Source organism: Pelophylax lessonae (assembly GCF_965119305.1).
Source record: "Pelophylax lessonae genome assembly, chromosome: 2".
NCBI classification, from domain to species: domain Eukaryota; kingdom Metazoa; phylum Chordata; class Amphibia; order Anura; family Ranidae; genus Pelophylax; species Pelophylax lessonae.
Window position 1 is genome coordinate 425,311,903 of NC_138769.1, and position 27,909 is coordinate 425,339,811.

The window sequence follows — 27,909 nt, forward strand, 5'->3', positions numbered from 1 at the left end:
AGAACATGCTTCAGACCCCATTCACACTTCAGCTTGAAGCTCGACGCTTAGAAACCCTCAACAAGCAAAATCCGATTTCAAAGGCCCGCCTGTTCACATTTGAGCGCTTGAACAAAAAATAATTGTACAACAGTGAATTGACAAAAGTGCTTTCACATGGTTTAAGGTAAAGGACTTACAGTAACTAGCAGACCAATCACTAAAACGTGGACCTGTACTTTCTCATACAATGGTAAAGAATTTGGTTCACTTAAATCTTCCATGCCTGCGACTTCCTCCCATGATGCAGCTCTGGGTGCCTAGGTAGCCGATGCTAGCCCCAGACACTGTTGGTGGGGGGGGAAGAGTTGTTCACCCTAAATACTGACGAAACCCCACAGAGTTCATTCATGGCAGGAGAGTGAGTGGAAGGGATTAGAAGATAAGCCCTCAAAATAATAAATGTTTACCTAACGTTATTGAAATCAAAAGACACATGCATTCACAGACTTGTTTTTGATAGTGCTGCAGTGCAATAACAAAGTAGTTTCTTCCATTACTGTAACCTAATCAGATCTGCTAGTGATTCTGCCAGTGTTTATATAGTGAAATGTAAACTACACTAATCATTGCCTTTTACTCATATTTTATGTAAGATTTTACTTTTCATAAAAAACATAAGCACTCTTTAATCACTACTGCATATCAGCATTTGCAGACATTTTAACTGAAGGACTCTTGTTATATTATTTTCTGATATGAAATAATAAAAAAAAAAAAAAAAAAACAATATTAGAGACCAGCAGCTTTAAAAGTGTAGTGAGGAAATCAAATACAGTACCAGTTAATTTGGAGTAAATGCTAGACACAAATAAACCCCCACAATGCAAGAACAAAACGACTGCAGTATTTCTGTATTTAAACAAAATCTAGCAAGTTTAACTTACCGTCTTGCAATGTAGTAGAAAACAGGATTTCCAGCTTTTGATGTCCCTGCTTGGTAGAATATATTTAGAGTTTTTAATGCTTTAAATTCTTCTTTTTCATGTACCTGATGCCTATAGAACAAATGGGGAGGGGGGGGGGGGGTGAAAGTATATTTCCATTAGTCTGAACAAAAGAAAGATGCCAGACATTTACTCTAGAAAATTTCTGTAATTACCTAGTCATAAATTCTTCAAACTTGGAACTTGTGAGATTTAGACTTGACCAATGGGTGTCTGCCACAGGCTTGTGTTCTGGAGGCCCAAGATAGGCGAGTAAAGTTGCCATTTTATCAAATGGTCTCCTTCCAACAGCTTTGTGGTCCCTTGAGAATCAAAACAAGAGCTATTTCACTCTAGAGGTTCAAATAATGACACCAAACCAGTCCATTTCAATTGAGCATACTAAAACTCCTTGTGACGGTGTTCACTGTCAGTGGGAGTGAGGGACAGATACTTGGGGGATGCTGAAAGAATGGTTTGGATGGCTTCAGATGGGAGAGTGATATTTGTCAACGGTGTCTCAAGAAATGTGGAGATTTGATCCCACTTTGCACTGTGAGACCTGTGGCCTGTTGCCATGGAGTCTGTGACACCTAGATGTGCATTCCATGTGTTTCAATGTAGTAGACGGAGAGACTGTCATTGACAGTCTTGTCCTATTGTCTATCTATTGATCTGGGGTGTGGATTGTGTTAAGTCTACCTGTCCCATTGTTAAATGTTAATTACCTCACATTGTTCTGTCCAGGTGGCTAGGTAATTCGTTCAGGTTAATTCTGCTTCTGTATACAATTTAATCTGCATAAGATAATGTAATCAGGCAACCCCTGACCTGTGTGTAGTAATTTGATCAGGAGGAAGATGTGCCCTCGTGTGTATAAATAGAGTGTGAAACTTTTCAATAAAGGAGAAGGTTCCAAAACTTGTACAAGCTAAGTTGTTGGCTAGCTTTGTATTAGGGCGGCTGGGAAAATCTGGTATATATGTTTATGACTGGAAGAAAGCCATACACTGACGGACGACCTCAAGTACAGTGTGGGCCGGTGGTTCCGTTACATTGGTGGCAAGCGGTGGGATGCTTCCTGCAGTCTGGGACATCCAAACCTCCACCAGGATCCAAGGTCCGGATAGCAGAAGAGGAGAGGTACAGATATCAGCAGCCATGGAAGAGGAATTCGGAAGGAGGTTGCGAGAGATGCGGATACAGCACAGGGGACCAGTGTCAGAGCAGGTCCTGCTAGGATGGCATGATGTAATCCGCAGTGAACTCTGGAAGGAAGTGCTAGCCCATGAGCAGCAACACCAGGGAAAAATCCTCCCCTCCATCCAGAAAAGTTACTGGTCGCAGTATTGATTGCGGGAGCTGATTTTGGGAGATACACCGCACAAGGAGCAGACACCTGAGTTAAGCAGGCTGGTCTGGGCAGAGATGCAGTTGGAAGAGAGCTATAGAGCCCTCCGGTGGCATGTATCCCAAACATGCCATAGGATAGCGGATGACAGCCCAATGGAAGGCTTTGGCTACGGCGGCCGGGGACTGTTGTATGAGAAGCTGTCAGGGGACTTTGGGAGCAATTGGGGTCGGTGGTTCCATTACATTGGTGGCAGTAGTGTGATCAAATCTCCACATTTCTTGAGAGACACCGTTGACAAATATCACTCTCCCATCTGAAGCCATCCAAACCATTCTCTCAGCGTTCCCCAGGTACCTGTCCCTCTGAACGTGAACACCGTCACACTCCTAAAACTTTGTAAATAACTCTTTTTACTAAGAAGCAGTAAATAAAACAACAGACTCAATATTTTATTCATATACATTAACTCCTCTCACTGGGTTTTCAATATTTTCAATAAACTGGCTTTTCATTTTGCAAGATTTCACATGACATTTAATACTTTTTGCTGCTAGTATTTCTATCTATCTGTGCAAAGTTTAAAATGTGCAAGTGTAGGAGAGAAGAGGGTGTCAAAATTTTCCCCATATCCAGGCCTGGGATCATTGTCAGAGTAACAGTAGTACTGTTAGCACCAAAGTTCCTGCTCTTACTGGGCTACACAGTATGGTAGTGTACTGTGCAAAGCCTTATATTAAAGCGATGATTCATAAACTGACCAAAACTTTCAATAAAATTTAATTCTTAGTGAAATTGTATAGAAAAACAACAAACTGTTAAAGCGGTAGTATCCTGCTTTTTGACACTTTTACCTACAGGTAAGCCTATAATAAGGCTTACCTGTAGGTATAAATAATATCTCCTAAACCGGCATGGTTTAGGAGATATTTACAGTGCATGCAGCCGGTCGCACGAGCGGCGCATGCGCTCTGAAGGTCCGGGGGGACCTTCAATTTATTTGCCGGGAGCTTGCCGGAAAATCACTCCCGCGCGCATCCGCGGGAGTGATGTCATCGCGGCTCCGGCCAATAATCGCGCCGGAGCCGTCTCTTTCGGCCAATCACCGCGCCGGAGCCGCCGAACCCGGAAGAGACGGCGAGGGATCATGGCAGCGCCCGCAGCGATGTCCGGGGGTCTGTGTCGGGGCTTCGTTCTAAGGTAAGTTACACATAATGGGCTAGTATGCGATGCATACTAGCTCATTATGCCTTTGTCTTGCAGGTTTTTTTTTTTTTTTTTTTTTTGAGTTTACAACCGCTTTAAACAGCTTTGGATTTTTGGAAATAAAAAGATTGAGGGAAAAAAAAAAACAAAAAAACTTTTGATTTCACCCTTTACAAAAAGCTTTTCAAAAAAATAAACACAAATTGGAAGAGCTGGAAAGCCCAATCCTCACTATGGGCACATAGATGCCTACATGAAAGGACTGTTCTAAATGCATCTATGGAAGGATGTGTTTATTGCACTATAACATTATTGAACAGCTTTGCCCCACATGCTATGGCAGTAAATATGCAAGGCCAAACTACTGCTACAAGACCAAGTACAAATATACACTCTGGCCAAACAAATACAATTTCCATACAGTATCTGCTCTGTTCAGTAACACATTGAACCTATAGCAAAGCCAGTAATTTTAGGAAACATGAAAATATTGTTGGAGAAATATTCTTCAAGCCCCATGACCTTAACATGTAGTCATTTGTATGAGGTCCCTGCAAAAAAAAAAAAAAAGTCTATAGTAGAGTTCATATCAAGTGCAAGGAGATTCTTGCTACTTTTACTGTTAGAATGTTGTTCTGGGAATGTGGAAGAAGAAAAAAAAAAATGGATTTTTGTAAAATCTTACCGTAAAATCCTTTTCTCTTAGCTCATTGACAGACGTAGTCCTCGGTGATTCAACACCCTCGGGTTATGCTGCCATCCACAGGAGTAGGACTAGACAGGAAAGAAAATGCTCTGGCCACACCCTAGGGGCAGTCCCCAAGGGTAAAGGGTATATCCTCTCTCTCTCTGCTACAGCAAATCAGTTATGTCACAAAGCAGTGTCTAGAGAATTTAACCCAACCCAACTCCAAAACAGAGGGGCGGGTACTACGTCTGTCAATGAGCTAAGAGAAAAGGATTTTACGGTAAGATTTTACAAAAATCCATTTTTCTCTATCGCTCATTGACAGACGTAGTCCTCGGTGATTCAACACCCTCGGGACGTCCCAAAGCAGTACCACAAATGAGGGGTGGGAAAATGGAAATCAAATCCAATCTAGAAGGCCCAACCGGTGCCAACTAGAAGTTTACAATGCTCATCCTCAGAGATGAGACTCAACAGAAATTTTTCAACAGAAAAAAACCCTCGAGGTAGACCACCGGTCTCCTCAAATTGCGGCCTGCAAAACCTTGCGGCCAAATGAGGCATCTGCCGATGCCATCACATCAATCTTATAAAATTTTGAAAAGGTATGTACCGACGACCAGTTGGCCGCCTTACATACCTGGACCACTGACGCCTGATGGCGGAAGGCCCAGGAAGTACTGAGCGCTCGAGTGGAGTGCACCTTAACAGGGAACGGAGGACTCCGACCCTTAATAGAATAAGCCTGTACCACCGTCTGTCTGATCCATTTGGAGATAGTCACGGCAGATGCAGGCAACCCCTTTCTGGGGCCATCCGGGATCACAAAAAGTGAATCCGTCTTACGGAATGATTCTGTCGCCTTCAGGTATACCCTGATTGCCCGAACCACATCCAAGGAATGCAACGCATGTTCCAGAGGATGATTGGGCTGAGGACACAAGGAAGGTAGTACAATATCTTCATTCAGATGAAAATCTGAAACCACCTTTGGAAGAAAGGATGGCTTAGGATGAAGCACTACCTTATCCCTATAAATCACTAAGTATGGGGACTGGCATGATAATGCAGCCAGTTCTGACACCCTGCGTGCAGAAGTGATAGCCACCAAGAAGGCTACCTTCTGGGATAAAGTAAGCAAGGGAATCTCCCTGATGTTTTCAAAGGGAGGTTTCTGTAAAACCGACAAAACCAAATTAAGATCCCAGGGCGGTAAGGGCGCGCGGACTGGTGGAGCCAGGTGCCGCACCCCCTGGATGAAATTCCGCACCAAGGACTTGGTAGCTAAAGGTTTCTGAAAGAAGATAGCTAATGCTGAAACTTGACCTTTGATGGTGCTCAAGGCTAGTTTCTGCTCAACTCCTTTTTGCAGAAAGGCCAATAATCGAGTCACCGAATAGGTACGTGGAGGAATCCCTAAAGATTCGCACCACGCGATATAAGTTTTCCATGTGCGATAATAGACCTTGCTGGAAGTCGCTTTCCTTGCTTTAATAAGGGTAGGAATAACTGAAGCTGACAACCCTCTGTCCTTCAGTACCTGGGTCTCAATGGCCAGGCCATTAAAACCAGCGACTGTAAAGCACGATGGAAGATTGGTCCTTGAGACCGCAGACACTCCCTGAGACGAAGTTCCCAAGGAACGTCCGCGACAAGCATGTCCAAGTCGGCCAGACCGGCTTGACGAGGCCAGCCTAGAATTTCTAGGACCACTGGCGCTGACTGGATCTGAACCAGGCGGCCCTAGAGCTATCTGGCCCCGACCATCCGACAAAGTCTGCTCGTTCTCTGTTCCCACACATTTATCAGACACCTGATTCCTGTCAGGAACGGTGATCTCTCCTGGTTGAACCTCAGGGACCGAAGTCACCTGGCTAGAGGCTTCTTGGTCTGTCTGTTCAACCGGATCCGATTCTTGTGGGGAACTGAGACTAATCTTTGGAAAAGGTAAAGAAAAAGATCTGTTCAGGGAACGGTAACTGCAGCTCCCTGTAGTACTTAAATGTTGGAAGGGAAGAATCGCACCGGTAGCAGTGATCGATGCTCGATCTAATGCCCTGAATACCGGTGAAGACGTCCCCCCACCCTCAAACCGGGTGGGGGCGCACCTTCAGGCTGTGTAATCCTTTGCTTCAGGTTTGGCTGAGTCGGTCTTTTGTTTGTCCGACCAGCCCTTCTTGAACCCTCCTGGAGGAGCCTTGCCTTTCCCGCTTGTTCCAGCCGGGCGTACGAACCCTTTATGGGCGGTAAAGAAAGGTCCTCGCTTGTTACGAGATCCCTTAGCTTTAGCAGCCTGTGGCAAGAAAGTGCTCTTGCCCCCAGTGGCATCCTTAATGATCTCATCTAGGGTGGCCCCAAATAGGCGATTCCCCTGAAAGGGGAGATTCGTCAAGGTCTTTTTGGAACCTAGGTCCGCTGACCAGCATTTTAGCCACAGCACACGTCTGAGAATAACCGCTGACATAGATGCATGCCCTAATAGGGGGGTAGCATCCCAGGCTGCGTCACAGACAAACTGTAGCCCTTGTATAATATGTTCCATCAATTCAGATGTTCCCTGGGGGATATCTTTCCCCCTCAGGTCCTGGCGTACCAATCTAGCCCATTCCGTAAGTGTCTGGGAAACCAGACCAATGACAATTACTGGTCTAAATGCTGACCCTATCAGGGAAAAGATAGTGCGGGACTCCGCTTCCACCTTCCGATCCACCGGATCCTTAAAGGACGAAGTGTCCTCTACTGAAATAACCGTGGCTTTATTCAGTCTGGAAATAGGTGGGTCTACCACTGGTGGCACCGTCCATTTCTTAATGAGGGATTCCTCAAACGGATAGCGTCTAGCAATACGTTTGGAAATAGTAAAGGTACGCTTAGAATGCTCCCATTCTTCTTTAATTTTATTACCAAAACACTTGGGTACAGGAAAAACCTTCACCGTTTTGGTGGGTTTGTTAGTACCAAAGGGAATCTCTGTTTCAGTTGCCTCTGCCGGTGAAACCTCAAGTCTTAAGGTTTCCCGAACCGCCACAACTAGTGCGTCCACCAATGCTTCTTCCCGAATTATGGCGGAAGTATGAACGTCCTCCTCACTGTCTGAAGGAACTTTACCTGAGACAACAGCCCTTGCAGAGGGACCTGCAGCTGCAATGACCATCTCAGACTCTGAGTCTGAAGTGTCAGATGATATAGGGGTAGGCGGAGGTCGCTTTCTTGACCCCCGTTCCTGACAGGCCGCCTCCACCCGAGCCACCATAGACTCCAAAACTGCTGTAAATGCATCCATACTCTGTGCACCGGCGGGTCCCGTGGCCCCCTCGAGGGAAACAGGTGGGGGTACTTGTGTGGCAGGGTCCATGATAATTCCAGTTACTACCCGGAAAATTCAATCCAAAATAAAACTTTTTTTTTTTTTTTCTTCCAGACCCCCAGCGCCACAAAGCCCCTCAGTGTTACCTGCTAGGGATCCCTATCGAGCAAGAGAGAGAGAGAGAGATAGACCCCCAGGGCTCACCACTTGATGCTCAGAGTTCACTGCAACTAGTCTCAGCACTGTCTCGAACAGACAGGAAGTCTCTTGGCTGGCTGCCCGGGAAGAAAGGAGGCGGCTCCGCCCCTCTGTACGCCTTCCGGCGCCTCCCCTAGCTCCAAGAGGTGTTTGGGTCACCTCAAACATGGCCGCCCCCATGCTGAAGACACGAGGCTACGCCAAAATGGCGGCCTCGTGCGATCTACGGCGGTCCGTTACAGAATAGCGGCGTGACTGCAGAGTATCTCGGCATCACAAAACATCTCACTTCATGGAGATCAACTTGGCCGGCGGTACCGGACCCTGGCGGACCGCGTGGCCGTCGGGAGGCATGCTTTAGCTGGAGGAATGACCTGGAAAGCCACATACATGTCCTGTGGCTTCTGATAGGTAGGCTACTTTCTCTTATCACAGTAAGATTCCAGTACTGCCACTGATTACAATCATTTAAACATACTTGCAATTAGATTGTCAGCTCCCAAACCAAGCCTCCTGGCTTTTTGTACACAAAAATCACACTCAAAATAGGGGGATCTGTGCCATGTTATAGGATAGAGGGGAACCCATCCTTACCATACAGAGAGGGGCCCGTGTTCACCACAGGACCCGTCAGGGGAAATGGGGGAACATACTACTCACCGTACCGGAACCAGGCGGGCGCCAACTCCTGACAGTACCCCTCTCCACCGAAGTTGGAGGGCTGTCGACCAATACGGGCGCCGGGACTCATGGTCTTTGGCGTTTCAGCGAGACGTCTAACTCGCAGGGTCAGTCCCCGTCCAGTGGGACTATGTCGCGGCCGACCCAGCGCGGAGCTATGGCCTGCACGCGCTCGTAGGCTGAACTGGGGTGACCACTGGATCTCAACATCCCGCCCGTCGCCCAGTTCAGCTTTCTTGCTTGAAGATCTCACAGGAACACTGGAGAAAAAAGCTGTCTAAAAAAAATCTTTCTAAGAAAAAAATCCTGCCAGGACCGAAGATCCCAGCAAGGTATCTAGGTCCTTACTCCTGACTAGACAGAAAAAAACTGATTTGCTGTAGCAGAGAGAGAGAGGATATACCCTCGGGGACTGCCCCTAGGGTGTGGCCAGAGCATTTTCTTTCCTGTCTAGTCCTACTCCTGTGGAGGGCAGCATAACCCGAGGGTGTTGAATCACCGAGGACTACGTCTGTCAATGAGCGTTAGAGAAATGTGGACACATTGTAAAATTAGGTACTAGGAAAAAACAGGCCAATTTTAATTGTCACCTGTTACTGGATAGATACTGTCCAATCTTCTCCTGGTTGTTCCAAAGCAACCGATGTAAGGCAAGAACATTTCCATCAGTAATAAAGGAGAGGCTGTGGTTAACAGTGTCACTCGGAGGACAATTATTTGCAATGTCAAAGAAGAACCTAGGAAATAATGGGGTAAAAATTACTACAGAGTTTTTGATTATAGATGCTTTTGCGTTAATATCTTAACATTTTCGTTTTTAGCTATTCAGTAAAGTTGGGCACAATGAAAGCGGTTAAAGCTGCATTCCAAAAATTCAGCCACTTTTTAAAATCTGCTGGCTTACTATGTGTTAAGCACAATGAAGTGAATGGCACCTTATGAACTTATCTTTCTAAGTTACATCTGACCGTTTTACTGAGCGCTGCCATCACTACATTTCCAGTGCTGACAGGACACATCCTGCCTTCTCATACAGCAGAACTCTGCCAGCCGCCTCTTTCATCTGCTGCCCTTTTACAGAAGGCTTCATATTTTATGAATGGGCTTACATAATACAAAGCACTTGTGACTAAGCAGAAGGAGGGAAGGGGCTGGCAGAGTGGTTCCATACAACTGCTGAGACCAGAAGGTCCAGGGTTGGAAGTAAAGTGAAAGCTATGATCCCAGTGCTCTGGAAAAATAAAACTGTATAAGTCCAAGAGGTGCCATGCACCTTGTTGGACTTAGCAGCTACTAATCCAAAACATTTTATAAAGTGTCAGAATTCCTGGATTTCAACTTTAATGCTGAACTAAAGGCACACATACATACTTTACTGCAATAAAAAGCCTATCTGTCTGCAACTTTTCGTTATTTACATTTAGTTCTAGAAATTGCATACTTTTTTCTTAAAGTAGAACTATAGGAAAAAGTTTAAGAGTAAGGGAGGGTTATAAACCCTCAGACTTTATTTTACAAGCAGTGTCACTTTGGGGAGATATACCTCCTGGTCACAGAATTAGTGTCTCCATTGGAAGATTTGCCCTTTATTTCCATTCTGTGGACAACCCAAAATGTAGTATTTTCCTCCACTTTGAGTGATAACAGTAAACAGAACAAACAGTTGGTGAATAAGGGCACAGACAGCCATAAAAACTGGCAGGTGTTCTAATCCCTCTCCACTCCATCCAAAACTTAAAAAAAAGTTTTGCCTTTAGGTACACTAGTAAGCATGTAGGTAATTATTTCCTTTGGAAGAAAAGAATTAGGCACTGCAAGGTATAGTGATGCTAAATCTGGTGCTGTTCATTAGCTGTTCTGGATGCACTGATGGCTAAAACAGGAAATCTACCCACTTAACTATAAACAGAGTGAGAAGTGCGAATGTGTAAATACCTTCCTTTATAAGGCAATGCTGTATCCTGCATTATAAGTAAAACAAACTTTAAAATCACAGAAACAACCCAAGCCCTGACCCTATTTTCAGGCTTCCCCATTTTCCTTAAAGCGGTATTAAATGAAAAAAATAAATTGGCAGCTTACCAATCCTTAAATGTGGTGGCTGTTTAGTTTTCTTTTTGAAAGTGGAACTTAAGCCAAAAATGAAGAGGCAGGAATTTTAATGAAGAAAATGCATACTTTGTCTCTTCCGCATTAAAGTTACTTACCTATACGTCCACCCCTGTATAGTAAGCCATGCACACACAAGCTCACTGTACAAACTAGAGACCCGTAAGCCGGCCGCCTGAAGACGTCAATGGCAGGGCAGGGAGCGCTGGGACGACGCATCGCTAGGGTTTAGGCAAGTATGGTTTCTCTATGAGGCCTTATTTTCACTTGCCAATGCAACTAGTTACACTTCCTGTCAGAGCCTCCACTTTGGATAGAGGCGCAATGGAAACACCAGTTGGACGGTAACAGTGTTAATCAAGAGAGGGGGTCATGTTAGATGCTCTAGCAGAATAAGACATACTTGACTAACAAATTAACACGGAACTACAGCTAACACTTTTTAAGAGGTTAAGTTTCTCCCCTTTTGGGGTAAGGGCTGGTTCACACGACAAAAAAAGCACTCCAGATCCATTCCAGATCCGTTTCTGCATGCACGTTTTTGACGCCTTTCTAGATGCATTTTTAGATGCTTTTTTCCTTGATTTTCTTTTCACTGTATTTGGGTTCGTTGCTTTTTGATGAATTCCGGTGCATTAAAATACTTTTCTCTGATGTTCATTGACGGACACAGCTTCAGATCTTCTTTGACAGATGGGTTATGCTGCTCTCCTTAGGAGTAGGACACTAGGCGGAAAAGGGTTAACAAAGCTTGACTACGCCTAGGGTGTATACTCCCACTTCCTGCTAAAGGACTTCAGTTTTGTAACAGTGTCAGAAGAATACATAACCCAACTCCACAGAGGGGTGGGTGCTGTGTTCGTCAATGATCATCAGAGAAAAGGATTTTACGGTAAGACAAAAATCCAGTTTTCTCTTTCGTTCATTGACGGACAGAGTTTCATATATTCTTTGACAGATGGGACGTCCCAAAGCAGTGTCAGCAAGAGGGGTGGGAAAAAAACACAGCATTAAACATTTTCCCAAAAAGGGCTAAACTTAGCCAACAAGATAAACCAGGAGCTCAACCAGGCACAACTGGAGCTCACCTACCAGAAAAAAATACCCTCAGGAAGCACAAGTTACTGCCACAGCGGCCTGCAAAACTTTGCGGCCAAATGCAGCATCTGTAGATGCAAAAATATCCACTTTGTAGAGCTTGGTGAATGTGTGTACAGACGACCAGGTGGCCCCTTTGCAAACCTGGACCACTGATGCTGGAAGGCCCAGGAGGCCCTAAGCGCCCTCATAGAATGAGCCTTTACAGGGAAAGGAGGAACCTGACCCTTACTTGAATAGGCTTGCACCACCGTCTGCTTGATCCATCTGAAAATGGTCGCAGCAGATGCAGCCTGCCCCTTACGAGGACCATCCATAAGGAGAAACAAGGAATCCGATTTGCGAATAGACTCAGTCGCCGTCAAGTACACCCTGAAGGCCCAGACAACATCCAAAGAATGCAAGGAAACTTCTTTTGGATGCTGCAAGTTAGGCCACAACAAAGGCAACACAATGTCTTCATTTAAGTGGAACCCCCAAAACGACCTTAGGAAGGAACGACTGACAGGGACGCAGCACCACTTTGTCCCTGTGAACCACCAGGTAAGGCGACAGACAGGACAATGCAGCCATCTCAGAGACCCTGCGTGCAGAAGTAATAGCTACCAAGAAAGCCACTTTCTGTGACAAGGTAAGTAGAGGAATTTCACAAATATTCTCAAAGGGTGGTTTTTGAAGAACTGACAATACCAGATTAAGATCCCACGGGGGCACAAGGGACTGTACCGGAGGAGCCAAATGGTGAACTCCCTGCACGAAGGTGTGTATCAAGGAATTTGTGGCCAATGGTCTTTGGAAGAAAATTGCCAAAGATGAAATCTGGCCCTTAATGGTACCCAGAGCCAAATGCTGATCTACACCTCTTTGTAGAAACTCCAGCAGACGTGATACTGAAAAGGAACAGGGGGAACCACTTACACCAAGTAATATACGACTTCCAAACGCAATGGTAAATCTTCGGAGAAGTAGACTTCCTAGCTTTTAACAGAGTAGGAATCATCGCATCCGACAACCCCCTATCCTTCAATAACTGGCTTTCAATAGTCAGGCCGTTAAAACCAGGGACCGTAAAGCAGGATGGAAGATCAGTCCCTGACACAAAAGATCTTCTCTGAGAGGAAGCCGCCAAGGGGCATCAGCTACCAGTCCTACCAGGCCAGCGTACCAGGCCAGTCTGGGGCTACCAGAATTACTGTAATCCCTTCCGCCTCGATTCTGCACAAAAGTCTCGGTAGAAGCCGTAGTGGGGTAAAGGCATAAATTAGAAAATACTGGCCCCAAGAGGCCACCAGAGCATCTGCAGCGTCTGCCAGAGGGTCTTGAGACCTTGCCAAAAACCTTGGAACCTTCCGGTTGAGACGAGAGGCCAATGGGTCAACATGGGGGGTCCCTCACCGGAGACACAGTTGTTGAAACACTTTCGGGTGAAGAGATCATTCGCCCGGACACAGTGCCTGACAACTGAGGTGGTCTATCTGCCAATTTTCCACCCCGGGAATGTGCACAGCAGAAAGGGCTGGAACAAAGTGTTCTGCCCACCTTAGAATTCCGGCCACTTCTTTGGCCGCTAGGGCACTCTTGGTGCCCCCTTGAATGACATATGCCACAGCCGTGGCGTTGTTCGATTGAATTCTCACTGGACACCCCTGCAGACGATCCGTCCACTGGGACAGGCAAAGCCTGATCACCCGAATTTCCAGGATGTTGATCCGCAAACTGGACGCCTCCCGAGACCAGAATCCTTAGGCTGATTCCGTGCCCAATACACCTCCCCACCCGGACAGACTGGCCTCTGTGGTAACCGTTGTCCAGTACTCAACTGGTCCGCCAGCTAATGAGGATGCTGACCCCCTTTCAAACCCTTTGCCCATTCCGTAAAGGTCTGGGAGACCAAGGTTATGGCAAACACCAGCCTCGATATTGAACCTGCCACAGTAAAAAGAAGGCGGAGATTCAGCCTTCCTATCTGCAGGGTCCTCCACTGGTAGTAACGTGACTTTATTTAACCTAGAAACCTGAGAGCGCACTACCGGTGGTACAGTCCGTTTCCTTAAGAGGGACTCCTCAAAAGGATACCTCCTAGCGAAACGCTTAGTTATCCCGACCATGCATTTCCAGGACCCCCACTTACTAGCGACAATCTCGTCAAAATAGGCAGGAAAGGGAAACACCTTAGTCACCTTGGACGGTCTGTGGGTGCCAAATTGCACCGGTGCAGCATCAGCTTTGTCCTCCATTTTTTAAAGTTTCCCGCACTGATACAATCAGTGCCTCAATAAGCGCCGTTTCTTACGCAGATGTAGTGGAAGGGGAATCATCGTCACCATTAGAGCACTGGAAGTGCGTGGATGCCGAAACCCGTGGGGTGACTTGGGTCAGCGGCGGCCAAATCAGCCTCAGAATCTGAGGCAGAGGAAACAGGTGAAGGTGGAGGGCTCTTTTTACTAGGTCTCTTTTGGTCCACTTTAGACACCAATGAATGCAGGAGTGCCGACATGGTCGACTGAGACCCAGAGGGGCCCACACCCTCTGAGAGCGGGTCGGATGGTCACAAGTGTTCTAGGGGCTCCATGGCACCCTGGGGGCCGCCAGCAAAAATAATGTAAAAATTATAAGGCATGATGTGAAACACCAACCATCGCTGTTTCCGGTGGCACTACAGGTCCCAGCAGCACTGTAATAGCAGAAAGGCAGGGAGATGTATCGTCCCAGGACTCCCCAAACGACCCAGCAGGGAGAGAGAGGGAGAAGAAGAGCGCCAACAGCCTTCCGATCCGAAAGGAAGAGGAAACGGCAGTGCTGTCACTAGAGGCCCCCCTGCCGAGCATCGCTTCATGCGGCTTCAGGAAAATGGGTGCCGCACTAACTATGGGAAACCATAGAAATATGGCCACCTAACTACAGGAAAATGGCCGCCGAGCTTCCACACATGCGGCTACAGGAAAATGGTGATGCAGCATGGCGGGCGCGCAATTCCAGAGACCTTTCAGAGGCACATAAGGGACTGTAACCGGCAAGGGGGTCCTATATAGGGACCCCCCCCCCCCAGGACTATACCGCACAAAAGATGCAACTAGAGCCGCCGTCAGCGTGTCCCCCCCCCCCCCCCAATCCCAGCTCACCTCACACTCCATAGGAGAATAACAGTTTAAACCCATTTAAAACAGTAACTCCGCTCACGCATCCCAACAGGAATAGGAGACGGGGTGCTAGTGCAGGGGGAACCTCGCTAGTGGGAGGGGGGTGCAAATGGGTAGGAAGGGCACCTGTGGGACCTACCAACCCTGGGAGAGGCCCACGTCCACCCCAAATTTTCCCGAGGAAGAGGGGGGGGGGCACTACTCACCACACCTTTGGAACCGGCGGGCACCACTGCGGGCAGGGCACCTCCCCATCTTGGAACCCAGGGTTGCTGCGGGCCAGAGGTACGCTGTGACTCGGTCCGCGACCAGGTCGTGTGCGTCCTCGTGCAGCATTTCACTAGCAAGCCAGCCCCGTCCAGTGGGGCTATGTCCCAGCCGACCTAGCACGGAGCTGCGGTCTGCACACACTCGCTGGCCAGAGTGGGGAGACCGTAAGGATCTGATATCCAGTGCGTCACCCAATCCGGCAGTGGATTGTAGTTCCCACAGGAACAGACTTGTTGTAGAAGGAAAAAACAAAAAGGAAAAAAGTTCCATTTAAAAAAAGGAAAAAAATGCCAGGACCAGAGATCCCAGCAAGGAGCTAGGTCCTTACTCCTGACTAGTCAGTAAAAAACTGAAGTCCTAGACCAGGATGTGGGAGTATACCCCCTAGGACTGCCCTAAAGGCCCAGTCAAGCTTTTTTTAACCCTTTTCCGCCTAGTGTCCATTTTTTAACCCTTTTCCGCCTAGTGTCCTACTCCTAAGGAGAGCAGCATAACCCATCTGTCAAAGATTTGAAGCGGTGTCCGTCGAATGAAAGAGAAATGCAGCATGTCCTACTTTTTTCTGGAACTGAAACACACTGGAACTGACTGCACTTGTGTGAGCTATGCCATTGGAAACCATATAACCTACTTTCTATGTGTTTTTGATGCAGAAAAAAAAAAAAAAAAAAAACACACACAGGACTGTATGTGGTGTGAACCAGCGCTTAAGGTTTTTGGGCTGGTTCACACCACATGCAGTCTAGTGTGTGTTTTTTCTGCTTCATAAACGCAAGGACAGTAGGTATTTTGGTTTCCAATAGCATAGTTCACACCAGTACAGTCAGTTCCAGAAAAAAAAGTGTTGCTGCATTTTTTTTCTGCACTGAACTGTACTGGAATGCAGTAAATCATATAAACGCACTGGAATGCACCTTATCCCACCAGGATGCACATGTCCATTTAAGGTGAGGAAAAATGAGGGGAAATGCACTGGAAAGCATCAAAAACACACCAGAAATGCATCAAAAATATGCATGCAATAAATAGTTTTTTTGTACTTAAAATCCATTTCTCTGAGTTCATTGACGGTCACAGAGCTCCATATTCAGAACCATAGGGTTATATCGCCCCCTGCAGAAGGAGGACACTAGGCAGAAAAAAAACTTGACCACACCTATGGGCAGTCCTAGTGTGTATACATTCCCCTCTCTGCTATAGGCATTCAGTTTAGTAACAAGTAGTATTAGAAGTATCAAAAACTCCATAGAGGGATGGGTGCTGTCCCCATCAATGAACTCAGAAAAATGGATTTTATGGTAAGTACATAAATCCTATTCTCTTTCGTTCATTGATGGGCAAAGCACTCCCTATTCAGAATCATAGGGACGTCCCCAAGCAGTGCCAAAAACATGAGGGGTGGGACAAAAAAAAAAAAAAAACCAAGGCTAAACTTAAAGAAGCCAACAAGGTAACCGGAGCTCAAAGAAAAAAAAAAAAAAAAAAAAAACACCTGGAGCCCAACCTAAACATTACACCCCCCAAAGAGGGAACAGACCCTCTAAACAGCAGCCTGCAAAATCTTGTGACCAAAAAAGCATCCGCAGATGCCAAAACATCCACTTGGTAGAATTTAGTGAAAGTGTGCACCAACGACCAGGTGGCCGCCTTGCAAACCTCAGGCACCGACGCCTGATGAAAGAAGGCCCAAGAAGCACTAATCACCTGAGCAGAGTGTTGTTACAGTGAAAGAAGGAACCTGACCCTTGATAGAATAGAGTCACCATCTGTCTGTTCCCTCTGGAAATGATCGCAGGAAAAGCAGACAGTCCTTTTCTTGGCCAGTCCTCGATCACAAACAGCGAGTCTGACCTGCGAAAAAATACTCCGTGGTTACCAGATACACCCGAAACCACATCCAGGGCATGCAAAATAAATTCCTTGGGATGAGTGGGCCTGGGACACAAAGAAGGCAACACAAGGTCCTCATTCAAATGGAAGTCAGACAGCCATAGGTAGGAACGATGGCGTTGACCAAATGCCACCTTATCCTTGCGGACCAACAGGTAGAGGGTACGACAAGATACCACCACCAGTGCTGACACCCCACGAGCAGAGGTGATAGCCACCTAAAAAGCTGCCTCCTGAGACCGCAAAAGCAGGGGAATCTATGTAATATTTTCAAAGGGAGGCTACTGGAGAACTGAGAGCACCAGATTAGACCTTACTGGCGGAGTCAGGTGTCGAGCCCTTGAATAAAGGTATGCACCAAGAAACACGTGGCAAGGGTCGCTGAAAGAAGACCGCTAAGGCAGACACGTGATCCTTGATGGTACTTAAAGCCAACTTCTGCTCAACACCTTGTTGAAGGAAGGTCAGAATCCCGGCAAGCGAAAATGAACAAGGGTCAACACCGATCCACTCACACAACGAAATGTTCGCTTTCAACGTACGATGGTAAATCTTTCTACAGGTAGACTTTCGAGTCCTCAGCATAGTCGGAATCACCAAACCAGGGAAACCGCTATCCTTCAGCACCTGGCTTTCAAATGCCAGGACATCAAAACCAGCACTTGTAAAGCAGAATGGAAGATCAGCCCTCGGGATAGCAGGTCCTCACTGAGAGGCAGCCTCCAAGAGACGTCTGCGACCTATCGCACTAAGTCAGCGTACCAAGAGCAGCAAGGCCAGACCAGGGCCACTAGAATGACCGTAATCCCTTTGGCCTTGATCCTGCACAGAAGCCGCAGAAGAAGCTTTAGAGGAGGGAAGGCAAAAATCAGAGGATACTGGCCCCATGGGCCATCAGAGCATCTGTGGCATCTGCCAGAGGATCTCTTGACCTTGCCACGAACCTCAGTACTGTTCTGTTGAGCCGAGATGCCAACAGTTCCACCTTGGAGGTGCCCCATCACACACATCAGATGAAACACGTCCAGATGAAGGGACCACTCCCCTTGGTCCAGCGCCTGATAACAGTTAGTCCACCTGCCAATTTTCCGCACCTGGAATGTGCACAGGGGAGAGGCCCAGAACAAAGCGTTCTGCCCACCAGGGGAACTCCAGAGCCACCAACACACTTTATGCTCCGCCCTGGTGTTTGACAAAAGCCACAGCCGTGGAACTGTCCAATTGGATCCATCCAATGATCCAGGCAAAGTCTAATAGCCCAAAATTCCAAAACATTGATCGGTAACCTGGATTCTTCCAGCGTCCAACAACCCAAAGCTGAGCTCAGCCCTAGGTCATCTCCCCACCCGGACAGGCTGGCATCTGTCATGACCACTGTCCAATACAAGTGGAGAAAAGACTAGCCCTGCCGAAGGATCGAAGAATGAAGCCACCAGTCCAGGGAACCCCTAGTTTCCAGGCTCAGACGAATCGGATTGTCTAGAGACTTTGGACACTAGTCACATTTTACCAGGATCTCTCTCTAAAAGAACCTCATATGGAACAGTGCAAAATGGACCGCCTAAAAAGGTAGAACCAATCAGGCCCAGCACACGCATGCAAGTTCGGAGGGCGGATCACCTGTGGGACAGCAACAGATTAATCGATGTATGCAACTTCTGGAGTTTGGCCAGAGTGTTTCTTCCTCTGGACAGAGCTGAATCCAGAGTCAGACCCAGGTAATCCAATTTCCTGGACGGGATCAAGGCAGACTTCTGGTAGTTTAGAAGCCAACCAAACTCCTTCAAAACCTGGATAGTGATCTCCACGTCGTCCGTCAATGCAGACGAGGACTCTACTTGCAAGAGTAGGTCGTCCAAGTAGCCCAGCACAGCAATCCTTGGCTGATGTAGCAATGCCAAGACCAAGGCCAAGGCCAACACCTTCGTGAAAACCCGAGGAGCAGAGATGAGACCAAAGGGTAATGCCAGGAAGTGATGGTGCTCCTCTCCCACAGCAAACCAGAGGAAACTGTTGTGTCGGTCACATATTGGAATGTGCAAGTAAGCATCTGATGTCGATAGAGGCTAAGAAATCCCCCTGATGTAGAGATGCCACCACCGTTCGAATGGACTCCATACTGAATTTCTGTACCTGCACAAAACAGTTCAGGGCCTTGAGGTCTAGAATCAGACTGACCTTGCCCTTCTCTTTTGGGACCGTAAACAGGTTTGAACAAAAAACTTGAAACCGTTCTGATACCAAAAGCGGTACAATCACTCCCTGAATTAACAGGTCCTGCACTGTCCCGAAAAAGAGCTGGCAGCTGATCAGAGGACAGACGCACATTGGAGGGAAAGAACCTTTCCAGAGGGCAAGAATGAAACTATTTTGTAACTGCACAGAATTACTTTGTGGATCCACTTGTCATTCACCAAGGTGGTCCACAGGCTCAGAAACCAGCAAAGACATCCCCCCAACCCAGGCATGGGTGAGGGTGCACCTTCATGCTAAAGGGGCCTTGTCTGTGGGTCTAGAGAAACCCGCTCTTGGATTGCTGGACCAGGGCCACTTGGTACCTCCCTGAGGAAGGCTTGAAAGGTTTGAAACCCTTGTCAGTGGTTCCCAAAGGACAAAAACAACTTTGTGTGTGCCTAGAAGCAAGTGCTGCGTCTCAGACGAGGCTCCTTCTTCTTAGCCTGTGGAAGGAAAGTACTCTTTCCCACCGGTGAGACTCCTAATGATGTAATCCAGGGTAGCCCTAAACAAGCGAGTGTCTTGAAAAGGCAAATCAGTGAGAGCCTTCTTGGAGGTTTAAACTGCAGACCAACAATTAAGCCACAAAACCGGCCGCCGAAACAGAGCTTAGAAAAGCAAGGGGGCCGCATCCAGAGCAGTATCACACACACAAATTGCAGTCCCCGGACCAATTGATTTGCTAACTCAACGTAAGCAGGTGGAACCAGTTCAGTACCCAGAACGTGACGCAAAAGTTTTGCCCATTCAGTTAGAGTCTGAAACATCAGGGCAGTAGCCAGGACAGGTCGCAATGCTGAACCAGCAATGGTAAACATGATGGGGTCATTGACTACACATAGTAAACATGCTGCGTACCACAGCCTCCGCTTTCCTGTCAGCCAGGTCTTTTAAGAATGGGGATTCCTCTACTAGGATCATGGTTGCTTTATTCAACCTGGAAACCAGAGGGTTCACCACCAGTTGACTAGTCCACTTTTTCAAAAGAGATTCCTCAAAAGGGTAACGTACAGCAAAACATTTGGTGACCACAAAGGGTAACTTTGGTTGTTCCTATTCCTTATAGGTAAACCTGTCAAAATAAGGCACATGTGAGGTGACTTATGCGTACCAAAAGACATAGCCACGGTCGTGGCCACATCAACCGCATCTTCCATTTTTAAAATTTCACACACTGCAGTAATAAATGTGTCCTGCTGCGAGCATGGAGGAATCATCCTCACTATCAGACAGATCGGGGGATGTGATATCAAGTCCCCCTGGACAGGCAGCGTTCATGGCAGCATCAGAATCAGATGAGACAGACTGAGCAGGGGACGCTTCCTCCTGGGCCTTTGCCCACACACCACTTCCACCCGGGATACTAAGGACTGTAGGACCACCGTCAGTGCAACCATAGGAAGCTGGGGTCCTGAGGGATCTGCCACCTCCATGGGGTGGTAAGTGGGGTAGATGTGACTCTGAAGGAAAAGGAAGACCTTGCAGTACAAAGGATCTTGGCACCACTAAAGGATCCACCCAAAGCTCAGGGTACCTATCAGCACAGAGAGAGAACAGGGAACCCCATGGACTTACCCTACCGATCAAAGGCATGCCGCAATTTGGACCCAGCAACCCATGGACACCATCTGCTTCATATATCCCCAGACAGGAAGCGGAGACAGAGGAGGAAGAGAAGGAGCTCAGGCCTCTCCACGAGTTTCCGGCCGTCTTGAGCGCCTCGCTGGACTAAGGGAAAATGGCCACCGTGACATCACTGGACTTCCCAAACATGGCCGTCGGCTGCTAAAAGAATACTGCCGGGAACACTGCTTTCAAACTGCTGCGGCCTCTGCAAGGGGACCCCCCACCCCACAACACTAAAAGGTACTGTACACCATCAGGGCAGGGACAACATTTTTGGGAACTCCGCTGCATCCTACCCACTCACAGCAGGGAATTCAATTAGGGGTCTCCGCTGCGTCCTCTGCAGTGGAAACCTCCCCCGCCCCCAAATACCATCAGGGCAGGACCCACACCACCCCAAGACCTTACAGAAGAGGAATGGCGGGGGAGATCCCCAGGGGGTCCACAGGGAGGGGGGGCCCAACTCAACCGAAGGACATTAGGATGGGAGGAGGGAAACCACAGGCAGCCCTGACCATCCCGGGACGGTACCCGCGTCCACCCCAAACTGCCACATTCTATGGTGCGGGTGATGATTCAGACAGAACTACTCACCAGTAGGGGAGCTGGCATCCAAGGGACCGCTGCGAATCAGACCAGCGCCCGCTCGTATGCGACCTTGCGAGACTTAACTCATGGGCCAGCCTCTGTCTCGTGAGGCTATGTCGCGGCTGACCTAGAGCGTAGCTGCAGTCTGCACACACTCGCTGGCTGGGCTGGGGGACCACTGGATCTAGATTATCCAGCCTGCTGTCCAGCCCAGCAGCTGATTGATATCCCAAGTGAAAAAAAACAAAAAATGCAAGGAAGGAGAAAAAATTGTCAGGACCAGAGATCCTAGCAGGAAGCCTAGGCTAGGTCTTTACTCCTGACTAGACAGATTAAATGAATTACCTAGAGCAGAGAGGGGGTTATATACCAGCTGAGGATGGCCCATGGGTGTAGCCAAATGTTTTTGTTCTGCCTGGTCCTACTCCTAACCCAGTAGTTATGATTTATGGAGCGCTGTGTCCGTCGATGAACAAAATATATTATATATATATATATATATATATATATACATACACACACACTAACAAGAGTACACCCCTCACATTTTTGTAAATATTTTACTATATCTTTTCATGTAACACTTTGCTACAATGTAACGTATTGAGTGTATAGCTTGTATAACAGTGTAAATTTGCTGTCCCCTCAAAATAACACACAGCCATTAACGTCTAAACCGCTGGCAACAAAAGTGAGTACATGTCCAAATTGGGCTCAATTAACCATTTTCCCTCCCCAGTCTCATGTGACACGTTAGTGTTACAAGGTCTCAGGTGTGAATTGGGAGCATGCGTGTTAAATTTGGTGTTATCGCTCTCACTCTCTCATTCTGGTCACTGGAAGTTCAACATAGCACCTCAAATCAAATTACTCCGAGGACCTGAAAAAAAGAATTCGTGCTCTCCATAAAGATGGCCTGGGCTATAAGAAGATTGCCAAATCCCTGAAATGGAGCTGCAGCACATTGGCCAAGACCAAACAGCGGTTTAACAGGACAGGTTCCACTCAGAACAGGACTTGAGTGCACTTGCTCAGCATCATATCCAGAGGTTGTCTTTAGCAAATAGACATATGAGTGCTGCCAGCATTGCTGCAGAGGATGAAGGGGTCAGACTTTCAGTGCTCAGACCACACGCTGCACACTGCATCAAATTGGTCTGCATGGTTGTCATCCCAGAAGGAAGCCTCTTCTAAAGATGATGCACAAGAAAGCCCGCAAACAGTTTGCTGAAGACAAGCAGACTAAGGGCATGGATTGCTGGAACCATGTCCTGGGGCCTGATGAGACCAAGATAAACTTATTTGGTTCAGATGGTGTCAAGCATGTGTGATGGCAACCAGGTTAGGAGTACAAAGACCAGTGTCTCTTGCCTACAGTCAAGCATGGTGGTGGGAGTGTAATGGCCGTAGGCTGCATTAGTGCTGCCGGCAATGGGGAGCTACAGTTCATTGAGGGAACCATGAATACCAACATGTAGTGTGGCATACTGAAGCAGACCATGATCCCCTCCCTTCAGAGACTGGGTGACAGGGCAGTATTACAACATGATAACGACCCCAAACACAACTCCAAGACGACCACTGCTATGCTAAAGAAGCCAAGGGTGAAGGTGATGGACTGGCCAAGCATGTCTCCAGACCTAAATCCTAGTGAGCATCTGTGGGGCATCCTCAGACGGAAGGTGAAGGAGCGCAAGGTCTCCAACATCCACCAGCTTCGTGATGTCATCATGGAGGAGTGGGAGAGGAATCCAGTAGCAACCTGTAAAGCTCTGGGGAAACTCCATGGCCCAGAGGGCTAAGGCAGTGCTGGAAAATAATGGTGGCCACAAAAAATAGACACTTTGTGCCCAATTTGGACATTTCATTTAAGGGTGTACTCACTTTTGTTGCCAGCGTTTGAGACATTATTCGCTGTGTGTTGAGTTATTTTGAGAGGACAGCAAATTTACACTGTTATACAAGCTGTACACTCACTACTTTACATTGCAGCAAAGTGTCATTTCTTTAGTGTTGTCACTTGAAAAGATATAATAAAATATTTACAAAAATGTGAGGGTGTGCCCACTCTTGTGAGATACTGTACGAATCCAATGCTACTAGGTCATAGGTCTGCAACCCGTGGCTCCGGAGCCGCATGCGGCTCTTTTGAACCGTTGCCGCGGCTCCGGGACGGATGATAGCGAGGGGAGGAGGCTCACTGTGTGCCCCGACACTCCACCAACACTCCCCACTGTGGCGCTGTCCTGGCTATGACGTTGCGTGGGGGGCGGTGCGTGCGTTAGTCACGCACTGTCCCGACGTCACCTTCCCGCCTGCTGTCGGAGAGGAGGGCAGCGGCGCGCATGTAGGACGAAGAAGACGTCAGCAGCAGTACGCCAGGCACCAGTGTGAGGCAAGTGAAGTGATGCCTCGGGGTGGCCCACACACTGCTTTGAAGGGGGCACGCACACACGCTGGTCTCTGCATTGAAAGAGGGCGTGTATGCTGGTCACTACATTGAAAGGGGCATGTACGCTGGTCACTACATTGTAAGGGGGCATGTACGCTGGTCACTACATTGTAAGGGGGCATGTACGCTGGTCACTACATTGTAAGGGGGCATGTACGCTGGTCACTACATTGTAAGGGGGCATGTACGCTGGTCACTACATTGTAAGGGGGCATGTATGCTGGTCACTGCATTGAAAAGGGGAATGTACGCTGGTCTCTGCATTTGGGTATGATCATTGGGCATAGCAAATTTTGCTATGGGGCCCTGTGATTTCTAATTACATCCCTGTTTTTTCGACCCCCCCGGTAGGTTTTTGTAGGTTTTGCGGCTCCCAGTTTTTTTTTTTTTCCTTCGGAAACGGGTCCAAGTGGCTCTTTATGTCTTAAAGGTTGCAGACCCCTGTACTAGGTCATATCACACAAATTGAATCAGTGTGTTTTTTCACATATCTTATTTCTCTGCATGTAGAGTACAGAAATCTGAGACATAATCTCAATAAAGTGATGCCACATCCCAAAAATGGATATTTGGAAACTGAAAGGGGGAGAAAAAGATTATATTTTCATCCCCGGAAAAATTGGAGGAACAAGTTGATTTATTCTAAAATAAAATGCAGAGAAATACCAGACCAGGAGTGTAGCAACAGAAAAGGCACTTTAATTAGGTAGAACAGTGTTTACTTGCCATAACAAAATAGCAGCCCACTATCTGTAAATACTTTGCTACTTATAAACAGTAGGGTGCAGTAAAGACAAGGGTTTGACATGAAGTTAATATGAGACACTTATTGTCAAGTTGATATAAACAAGAACAGAAAAGCCAAACACCACATGTGAAATGGAGTCACGGATCTAGCATAACACTACAGCAAGGAGATTCACTGTCTAGTGTCATTCGGTTGTCTTGATATAGAGCAGTGGTTCTCCACTCCTGTCCTCAGGACCCACTAACAGGCCAGGTTTGCAAGATACCTGAAATACATCACAGGTGATATAATTTGCTGCTCAGTGATTGCAGTATTCTAGTCTGCATCTTCCCAGGGTAATACTTGAAATCTGGCCTGTTAGTGGGTCCCAAGGACAGGAGTTGAGAACCACTGATGTAGAGGAATCCAGAGTTGATGGTGTATGCTGGTGGATTGGGTCCTCTGAGAACTATTACCCTCTTTGTAGTATAACTGCACGTTTTGACTGCTTGCAATTAGGTTGTCAAAAAGTGGTGGAGAAAGTTGAAAAAAAAAAAAAAAGGATTACTCATATTACTCACCAGCCACCGCATGTAGACTGAGAACAGACTTTATAAATATTGTATTTACTTTTGTGTAATCTCATCATGGTATAATGTCTTATTATTATGGAGCGCTACACTTTTCTTTTACAGATTAACAAGAACAGACATCTTTTCTTACCTTCGTGCAGCATCAAAGTTGTTCTTCACAAATTCATTAAAAGGGCGCATATGCTCTTCTTTTGTAAACAAGACATGGTTGGCAATGCTCTGGAGAATCTAACAACATAACAATTTAAACATGAAATTATTTGCATTGAAATGTCAAAAATATTTAAAGGGTTAGTTCACCTTTACAGAAAAAAATGTAGTGAACAGTGTACACCCTGCCCAAATTGTACTTACCTCCAGGAATGCCAAGCTAGGAGTGCCCATACAAGTGGTGCAGGGATTTGAAATCCCCACTATACACCCTTTTCTCTACAAAGCATATGGGATGGATCACAGAGATTTCGATTCGTCAGCGCCATCACAGAAGCATTGCACAAGGGAGAGAAGAGCAGGGATATCACACCCACGGACCACTGGATTGGCTGTGTGGGCACTGACTGCTCGGCATCCCCGAAGGCGAGTACAGCGGGGACCAGGAAGGTATGCAGAATGTATCTTGTTAATTTACCTTTATAATTTTTTTGGAAAGGTGAACACAATCAATGATCAGCAATAACCCTCTAGTGAAAAGGGCAAAAGTTATCAGCTTTCACAAAACTTCCCTACACAAATACCTACAAACATACATACATAGGTAAAGAAATCAGGTGCACTGCCCTAGTGCATATGTGCAACATACAAAATGATGTAAACAAATAAACCAAAAATGCAATAATAATGCAAAAAAATGAAAACGTATGCAAATCGTGTAAAACAAAAAATGTCCAGAAGGTGGCTAGTGATACACCAATGTGCAATAAACGTCCATATTATAAGTCCATAAATAAAGTGCAAAAAATGGTGACAAAAACTTCCAGCTTGGGGAAAGGTGAACTGTGATTGGAAGGTGCAAAGTCCCACCACCAGCTTGGCCTCTTACCAGAAGTTAAACGTTAAGGGCATATATGAATATGACCGCTCCAAAGGTCATGCAGCCAGGTAGAAAAGTTCCCAGAAATACAGAAGGCACTCTGACACACTCGTGCTCCCTAGACTCTTACCGGACAAAAGCCAAACAAGAAGCCTGGTTCTATGGTGATGAGTGGTCCTGCCGGGGGTTACTGGACTCTAGGATGGCTGATGTAGTTGCTTGTGTCCAAGAGGAACAGACCCAGTCAGAAAGCCTGACCAAAGAAGATCCTGCCAAAGGTGGCTAGACTCTGATTGGCTGCTGTAACTCCTTAGTCTGGTCGACCTCAATAATAGGGGACACAACAGAGGGGACCGCAATGGTGCATTACCAACAGTAGATTTTTATTAAAACAAGTGGTTGCACTTACAGTTGTGAAGACAATAATAGCGAGTTCCCTCACGGAGGAGCTGTATGGCGGGGTCCGCCTGCAGTGCAGACCGCTGCCTGGTCTAGATGTGATGACGCGGCGCCTCCTCTCTGACGCGTTTCTCCCGATAGGGCATCCACTTAGATAGACTCCTATCTAAGTGGATGCCCTATCGGGAGAAACGCGTCAGAGAGGAGGCGCCGCGTCATCACATCTAGACCAGGCAGCGGTCTGCACTGCAGGCGGACCCCGCCATACAGCTCCTCCGTGAGGGAACTCGCTATTATTGTCTTCACAACTGTAAGTGCAACCACTTGTTTTAATAAAAATCTACTGTTGGTAATGCACCATTGCGGTCCCCTCTGTTGTGTCCCCTATTATTGAGGTCGACCAGACTAAGGAGTTACAGCAGCCAATCAGAGTCTAGCCACCTTTGGCAGGATCTTCTTTCGTCAGGCTTTCTGACTGGGTCTGTTCCTCTTGGACACAAGCAACTACATCAGCCATCCTAGAGTCCAGTAACCCCCGGCAGGACCACTCATCACCATAGAACCAGGCTTCTTGTTTGGCTTTTGTCCGGTAAGAGTCTAGGGAGCACGAGTGTGTCAGAGTGCCTTCTGTATTTCTGGGAACTTTTCTACCTGGCTGCATGACCTTTGGAGCGGTCATATTCATATATGCCCTTAACGTTTAACTTCTGGTAAGAGGCCAAGCTGGTGGTGGGACTTTGCACCTTCCAATCACAGTTCACCTTTCCCCAAGCTGGAAGTTTTTGTCACCATTTTTTGCACTTTATTTATGGACTTATAATATGGACGTTTATTGCACATTGGTGTATCACTAGTCACCTTCTGGACATTTTTTGTTTTACACGATTTGCATACGTTTTCATTTTTTTGCATTATTATTGCATTTTTGGTTTATTTGTTTACATCATTTTGTATGTTGCACATATGCACTAGGGCAGCGCACCTGATTTCTTTACCTATTCTACAACATACACTCTAAGGTAGCAGCACACCCTATATTGAATCAGCGCACTTTCCTACCCACCACAAACATACATACATACATACATGATACAAAATTAAATGATAGAACAGAATCCAACTTAATCTTGTTATAGAACTAAATTATCAAAAACACAGAAAAAAGTTCACATGCTTTTAGTATCAACACTAAATGTGATCCCCATAAAGTTAAACTCACTTGCAGCTTCAGCTAATTTTGTTAGGAATGCAATTTTCATAGATACATAGAATGTTTTCATGTACAGGACCCCAAACAAAGTGACCATTTCGACAACCACAAGAGAAATGGTCTATAAACTCAAGACATGGGCACTA

General features: G+C 46.8%; 1 protein-coding gene across 1 annotated transcript in view; it reads right to left on the minus strand.

Moving 5' to 3' along the window:
- NF1 (neurofibromin 1) overlaps positions 1-27,909 on the minus strand; it is a 585,707-nt gene that overhangs the window by 237,886 nt on the left and 319,912 nt on the right. Inside the window, exons 32-35 of the mRNA XM_082247714.1 lie at positions 25,255-25,352; positions 8,987-9,133; positions 1,142-1,288; positions 927-1,037 (exon numbers count right to left, since the gene is read on the minus strand). Coding sequence (XP_082103840.1) covers positions 927-1,037; positions 1,142-1,288; positions 8,987-9,133; positions 25,255-25,352 — 503 coding nt within the window. The remainder of the gene's footprint in view (positions 1-926; positions 1,038-1,141; positions 1,289-8,986; positions 9,134-25,254; positions 25,353-27,909) is intronic.